This window comes from Cetorhinus maximus, chromosome 18 (genome assembly GCF_964194155.1).
Source record: "Cetorhinus maximus chromosome 18, sCetMax3.hap1.1, whole genome shotgun sequence".
In the NCBI taxonomy this organism is placed as follows: Eukaryota; Metazoa; Chordata; class Chondrichthyes; order Lamniformes; family Cetorhinidae; genus Cetorhinus; species Cetorhinus maximus.
Window position 1 is genome coordinate 24,422,980 of NC_135896.1, and position 7,933 is coordinate 24,430,912.

The following is a 7,933-nucleotide window of genomic DNA, read 5'->3' on the forward strand; positions in this document are numbered from 1 at the left end:
TTAACGTTTCGAGTCCGTATGACTCTTCATCAGAACTAAGGAAATAGAGAAATGAGGTGGAATATAAGCTGGTAGAGGGGGGTGGGACAGGTAGATCTGGATAGAGGGCCAGTGATAGGTGGAGGCAAAGAAAAGATTGCCAAAGATGTCATAGCCAAAAGGACAAAGGGGTTTTGCTAGAAAAACTCAGCAGGTCTGACAGCATCTATCTATTATTGTTTTTATTTCAGATTTACAGCATCCACAGTATTTTGCTTTTATCTTAATTCTTGATAATCTTGGTTGTATCATGTGCAGATTGAGAGCTACTGTCAGTTAACTGAAAAAGGCATGTGGCTCATACATATCTTAATAAAAGCCACTACAGGAAATTTCTGGTAATGACAGATATTAAAAACTCAAACGAATTCTAGACTGTAACACAATCTCATAACCAGTGCTCTTAACTTCAGAGGTTCATGAAATCTGGAGCCCTTGATCAGATTAATGCCTTAGAAAGAGAAACGTTTACAGTACAGGAGGATTCCGTTCTCATCTCTGCTGGCTTAATGTTAGGGTAATCCAAAAATTAATCCGCTCTCTCCCATCTTCTGCTTCAAATATTTATTTGATTTCCCCTTAAAAGTTTCAAGTGTCTCAACTATTCCTCTTAGCAAACTATTATACATTCTGCTGACTTTAATCAGAGAACTTTTAACAGCACTAATTATACAACAGGGTTGACCAGACTGTTAAATTAGTATACATTTAGATTAATTGCACCATTCTCTGATTATTGATGAAAGGAGAGGCCTTTAGTTCTCACTATACAGCAAGGATTATACTCAAGTCACCTCTTAATGGAAATTATGTACAAAGATGTTTAGGTTACGGACAAAACAGATATGCAAAGCATTGTGCCTAATAATATTCCCTGTCTTTTCTGAACTTCAACTTTTATTTTATTCTGTCATGGGATATGGGCACTGCTGGCAAGGCCAGCATTTGTTTCCCATCCCTAATTACCCTTGAACTAAGCGCCTTGCTAGGCCATTTCAGAGGGCAGTTAAGAGTGAACCACTTTACTGTGGGCCTGGAGTCACATGTAGGCCAAATCCCAGCCCCGTCATGGGCTTGGTGGTGCCCCAGCCAGAAGTCCATTGACTTGCGGCAGGACCGGAAGATCCCAGCAGTGGGTGAATGCGGAAAATTCCACCCAAGGATTTTTTTTCTCCTTTCCTAAGGGAAGGAGGGAGAAAAATAAAACTAACTCAAAGCAGTGTCTGCAGTCCTTTGTCTCCAAGGATCTTCTCAAAAATGGTGCCATTTCAATTTGCTTTATTCCTTCTAAAAGTTTGGGGAATGGAATGCCTTTCCACTTCTGTCACATGAAAGCGCCCGCATAGCTTAGGCAGAGGGAGAGCAACACTTTGTTTCTATAATGCTTTATTCCCTGCTTCCGATCATACCTGCCTTAATTTCCTACATCAGCCATTCTGATGGTGTCTGAGTCAGATTAAAATTCGCACAGGTTTGCGCTATATGAAGTGGAAATAGGTTGCGACTGTCTGAACTAATTTATGTAAGAGCAGTTCAACAAAACAGAAAGAGGCCTTCATTCAACTGGTTTTGTATTAGATTTGGTTACAGATCCCTTGAAAAAAAACAATGAGCAAACTAATTGCACCATCCAGGTTTCCCACCCACAACGAAAGGAATGTTCTAATTTTGAAATTTGGCAAAATAGCATTTAAATTATAGTAGTGTGCGACCACAAGAAATCCAAACATTTTGCATGATGTACAGAAAATCGGAAGTTATTGGTAAAGAGAAACACAATGATTTATTTTATTCAAACTATTTCATACCAGGTCCATCAGCAGAGTCCTCCTTGACAATGCCCTCTTCAGCTGTTTTCATATTAATGGTGCAAGCAGATACTGAACTCAGACTGGAAGTTCGGGAATGACTTTTTGGTGTGGAAGGCTTCGTTGTTTCGCGTTTGTTGTCCACCCTTCCATTTAATGACTTTTCCGAACTATTTAAGAAATCAAAGAGTTGGTCATCATTTGGCTCAGTCTTTTTTGGTCTGACAAACTGCATTGAGGGTCTGCTTAGAGAAGAGCTTGCAGGTGCACCGGCTGTAACTTCAAAGGTCCGTGATGGTGAGGATACATTAGAAGCTCCAGCAAGCAGGGTGGTCTTTTGTCTCTTAATGTTCCCAGCAGCAGAGGAGACATAACTAATATTAGAGTGGACTTGGTGATCAGGCTTATTACCCAGCTGATTCAGGGCAGAATATTGGCTGGAAGAACTGGCTTCAGCATTGATTGTGTGTGTTGGAGCCACATTTTCAACGGGCGTAGTTAGTAGTGCTGCTGCTGCCCCCTGGTCCACTTTATTCAAGAAGTCCTCTGCCTTCCCTGCAAGCTCAACCAACCATGACATCCTGAACTGGTGTTAGAGCTGAAGTATCACATGACCTATTCACAAAAGAACATAAAGTATAGTTTTAATCCAATTACCAAGAAATGGTTAAAAGAAACTAATCAAAATAATGGATCAGCAGTGGCTCCATAAAGTGTAGAATATTACATGCCAATTTCTGCTTTCTCAAGATGATAAAAATTTCTGCTGAATTATGAGCAGGGTGCTAACACTTCCAGTACTAAATCAATACAAAATAAAACTAAATTACAGAATACAAACTACCCAATGATCATGGTATTAATGTGATTAGTCTCTTGGGGTGAAGGGGGAAATATTAATCTGACCCATTCACCATAATGATGAAGCATTTTAAAATGCACCACTGATTTCCACTGGATAATGCCGAAAAAATATAGATATAAACTTAAGATTGTATTTCTTATCATTGTTTGTACCTTTCATCAAATGTCACATGCACTTAAACAGTGCAAAGCACTTCACACAAGTTTTTCTTTGGAGACATTTAGCAATAGCAATGCCCCATAAACAGGCAGCAAAGAGACTAATGATTAGTTAATCCGATTCTTTTGGTAGCAATACTTGAGAAACAGATGATGGTCAGGGCAATAGCATGCCCTGGAATCTTTAGCATCCACCTGAATGGACTGATGAACCTGTTTACTATCACTTGAAAAATGCTTGAAGTTATCACAATAATACGACCAAGAAAGAATATGACCTCTATTTGAATCAACATCCCTCTGACCCAGACACTCAAGTCAATTGAGTCAAGCTGGCCAAGACCCAACATCATTTATGCAAGGGATATCAAAACAAGGAAACATAAAAATAGTGCAACTAAATTAATATCGCAAAGTGATGGAAATCAGTCATCTGGTAATAGAATGCTGCAATAAAATCAAAATACTATAGTGAAGAATAAATATTCAGACAGAAATACAAAAGAGCAAAGAACCAAAAGCAGGTTCCAGAAAAATAGGTGAAATAACAAATCAAAGAAAATTAGGAAAGTCATCCAAATGAAACTACCCCAAACACCAAATCCTTCACCTGATGAAGTATACATTCATATTACGTCTTTGTTTTTTTTTAAAAGCATATTAAAGGTTAAACAATAACAAAAGCTAGAAACAAAAACATAACAATCAGAGACACAAATGTTCATCTTGTTTAATAAGATACAAGGCTATTACTGTATTCCACACACAGCTTCAAAATGGTTTGGCACTCCTGGATCTTGAGTTAGTTGGAATAGAAATTGTGTTGTATTTAAATGCTAAGTAAACTTATGAAGCAGATGTTCATTCACAAGTTGCACCGCTGCCTTAAACACCAGTTATCAATGAATACTTTTAAGAGGATCTACACCAGACAGCAGAGGGAATGTGATTATACACCACCATATCCAACATCAGAAGACAAGAGCTTTCTGGATGGCAGTGTTATTCTTCCAGAACAGCAGAAAACAAGTGGCATAAAATGAATCCAAAAACACCAGGATGGACAATATTGGTACTTTGTTCACACAAAGGATTTTCTCACGGTAAGTAAATCACAACTATGTATACAGCCCTTGAGTTTAAAGGCTTTCTAATAGAATATTTACAAAGCTTGCAGACTAACTGTATAGTAGAGGTTTTATTCAATGGCGACCCCAAATGCAGTTGTTGGTAAGTTTGTGGTGGGAATGTCATTGAAATAAATGGTTAGGCTATCCTGGTGGAGAGTGTTTGGCATTTTTATGGCATGAATGTTACTTGTTACCTTGTCTGTATGTTGCATGTGGGCATCATCTACCTCATTATACAATCATCAGTAAACTTCTGACCTTATGCTGGCAGAAAACATAGAAACTAGGAGCAGGAATAGGCCATTCGGCCCTTCAAGCCTGCTCCGCCATTCATTATGATCATGGCTGATCATCCAACTCAATAGCCTGCTCCCACTTTTTCCCCATATCCTTTGATCCCTTTCGCCCCAAGATCTATATCCAACCCCTTTTTGAAAACATACAATGTTTTGGCCTCAACTACTTTCTGTTGTAGCGAATCCCACAGGCTCACCACTCTCTGGGTGAAGAAATTTCTCCTCATCTCAGTCCTAAATGGTCTACCCCGTATCCTCAGACTGTGACCCCTGGTTCTGGGCTCCCCCACCATCGGGAACATCCTTCCTGCATCTACCCTGTCTAGTCCTGTTAGAATTTTATAGGTTTCTATGAGATCTCCCCTCATTCTTCTGAACTCCAGCGAATACAATCCTAACCGACTCAATCTCTCCTCATATGTCACTGATGAAACAGGTAATGGACTGGCCCAGAATGCTGCCCTGCAGCAATGTCCTGGGACTGAGGTGATTGGCCTACAACAGACATAACCATCTTCCTTCGTGCTGGCTCTGACTTCTGTCACTGGCGAATCTCCCACCACCTAGGTCCCCCTCTTTGAAGCCACAATCAGGAAAATGAGTGTTAGAGACTGACTATGTAGTGCCATGCATGAGAGCAGAAAGCAGGTGTGTGCAGTTACTATACATCCTGCCACGTTTGATATAGCAGGTGCTTTATTTACATTAAGGATGTCGACACTGTAAACAAACCAACGTGAAACAGGCAGCTTACACGTCTAACAACAGGGCCCACAGACTGTTGCAGAGTACAGTTCGCTGGAATACTTTCGAATATCAATGATGTACAGGAGGAATGAGCTAACTCACATCAAATGTGGGTTTTTGAGGATTGACAGGGCCCAATCTCTGCCGAATGCGAATCACACAACAGCTCAGAATACGTGAAGACAGGTTGGGGGGGGGTGTTGAAAGGTGATACACAGCAAACCGGCACAGCCCCCTCGCGCCCCACGAAAGGAAAGCGAGCGCAGTGTTTACGCAGGGGCCCAATGGCGAGCTGGGTGTCACTTGAGCTGAAGAACAGGCCCTGGGGCCGGACGATGAAGTTAAACTCCCCCCCCACCCCACCTTCACACGTACCCGCTTTCCAATAGCCTCAGCTCAGCCTGACCGCAGCGGAGCCCCAGGGGCGGGAGAAGGGGAGGGAATGTGTCGAGCTCCTGCTCTCTGGCCGGGCTCCGGCTGCTTAAAGAGTCCGAGGCCGCTCCGCCTCCGCTTCGATGGAGACGTGGAGCTGAAGGCGGAACCTCTCAGTCAGGACCCCAACAGCAGGGTAGCTGCACAGCCCGCCTGACAGGAAAACCGGTTGATGTACCTGCGCCATGACGCAGACGCACGTCTTACGCAGAGCGGAGGGTCAGTGCGGTGGATCGAAAAGGCGCCGCTGGGTCCTAGTGTCCCATTCACCACTTTCCAGCCAATGTACATAGTCCACTTGAAGCGCATGTTTAGTTGTAGTTTAATTTTTTTTATTGTGTACTGCTGGACAAGACTGGTGGTGGTAGGGGTCAGCACTGGCCCAGTGGCCAGCTGAAGGAATGCTTTTTTTTTGTAAAAATATACTTTATTCATAAAATATCTTCAATCACATTCCAAACCATTTCAAAAACAACATTACAAGGGTACAATCCAGGTTAAACTTTTACAAAATGTATCACCAGGTGCATCAGTACAAACAATATTACAATCATTTACAGCCTTTCATTTTGATCTGTACAGCCCGAGGGGCTCTAAACAGTTCCCAGTCTCTCGGTGCGCTGTGGTAGAAAGGTCTTAGACAGCGACCCTTCCCCATTGCGCCTTTGCGGCAGCTGCCCCAAGCTTTAGTGCGTCCCTCAGCACGTAGTCCTGGACTTTGGATTGTGCCAGTCCGCAACAATCGGTCGGGGACAACTCTTTGTGCTGGAAGACCAACAAGTTTCGGGCAGACCAAAGCGCGTCTTTCACTGAGTTGATGATCCTCCAGCTGCAGTTGATGTTTGTCTCGGTGCGTGTCCCTGGGAACAGCCCGTAGAGCACAGAGTCCTGTGTCACAGAACTGCTCGGGATGAACCTCGACAGCAACCACTGCATCTCTCTCCAGACTTTCTTTGCAAAGGCACAATCCACAAGGAGGTGAACAACGGTCTCTTCCCCATCACAGCCACCTCGAGGGCAACGTGCAGAGGGGGTGAGCCTCCTGGCGTGTAGGAAGGATCTGACGGGGAGGGCCTTTCTCACCACCAGCCAAGCTACGTCTTGGTGCTTGTTGGAAAGTTCTGGCGATGAGGCATTCTGCCAAATGACTTTGACAGTCTGCTCGGGGAACCATCCCACAGGGTCCACCCTCTCCTTTTCCCTCAGGGCCTCTAGGACGTTACGTGCTGACCACTGCCTGATGGACTTGTGGTCAAAGGTGTTTTTCTGCATAAATTTTTCCACCAGGGACAGGTGGTACAGCACGGTCCAACTACTTGGAGCGTTCCGCGGCAGCGTGGCCAGACCCATCCTTCGCAACACCGGGGACAGGTAGAACCTCAGCACGTAGTGACACTTGGTGTTTGCGTACTGAGGGTCTACGCACCGCTTGATGCAGCCACACACAAAGGTGGCCATCAGTATGAGGGCGATGTTGGGCACGTTTTTTCCCCCTTTATCTAGAGGCTTGTACATCGCGTCCCTGCGGACACGATCCATTTTCGACCTCCAGATAAAGCGGAAGATGGCTCGAGTGATCGCCATCGCACAGGAGTCTGGAATGGGCCAGACCTGCGCCACGTACAGCAACAGCGAGAGTACCTCACACCTGATGACCAGGTTCTTTCCCGCAATGGAGAGGGAGCGTCGCTCCCACATGCCCAGTTTCCTTTTCACCATAGCCACTCGCTCCTTCCAGTTTCTAACGCATGCCCCGGTCCCTCCGAACCATATCCCCAGCACCTTCAGGCCGTCAGCCCTGACAGTGAAGGGGACAAAGGATCGGTCAGCCCAGTTCCCAAAGAACATGGCCTCGCTCTTCCCACGATTTACCTTGGCTCCCGAGGCCAGTTCGAACTGGTCGCAGATGTGCATCAGTCTGCGCACCGACAGCGGATCCGAGCAGAAGACGGCGACGTCGTCCATGTACAGGGAGGCTTTTACCTGAGTGCCTCCACTGCCTGGGATCGTCACTCCTCTTATGCCCGGATCCTTCCTGATGGACTCGGCAAAGCGTTCTATGCAACACACGAAAAGGACAGGCAAGAGAGGACAGCCCTGCCTTACTCCAGATTTAATCGGAAAGCTATCTGTTTCCCACCCATTGATTGAGACTGCGCTACTGATGTTAGTGTAGAGCAGTTGGATCCAATTTCGAATTCCCTCCCCAAACCCCATTTTGGAGAGCACATCCCCCATGTAGGTGTGCGATATTCTGTCAAAGGCCTTCTCCTGATCCAAGCTGATGAGGCAGGTATCCACACCCCTGTCCTGTACATAGGCAATCGTATCCCTGAGCAGCGCCAGGCTGTCAGAGATCTTCCTGCCTGGCACAGAGCAGGTCTGGTCAGGGTGAATCACCAATTCCAGAGCGGATTTGACCCGGTTGGCGATGACCTTGGACAGAATCTTATAGTCC

The 7,933-nt window shown here is 45.0% G+C and overlaps 1 protein-coding gene across 2 annotated transcripts in view; it reads right to left on the reverse strand.

The window, feature by feature from the left end:
• The window catches only part of golga5 (golgin A5), a 29,007-nt gene extending 23,396 nt beyond the window's left edge, over window positions 1-5,611 (reverse strand). Inside the window, exons 1-2 of one of the 2 annotated variants that reach the window (XM_078562212.1) lie at window positions 5,419-5,611; window positions 1,848-2,462 (exon numbers count right to left, since the gene is read on the reverse strand). In XM_078562212.1, the coding sequence (XP_078418338.1) occupies window positions 1,848-2,427 (580 nt within the window). In that variant the 5' untranslated portion in view covers window positions 2,428-2,462; window positions 5,419-5,611. Of the gene's footprint in view, window positions 1-1,847; window positions 2,463-5,145; window positions 5,266-5,418 lie in introns of those variants that run through there. The other variant, XM_078562213.1, reaches the window with a different exon arrangement.
• Window positions 5,612-7,933: the final 2,322 nt, after the last annotated feature.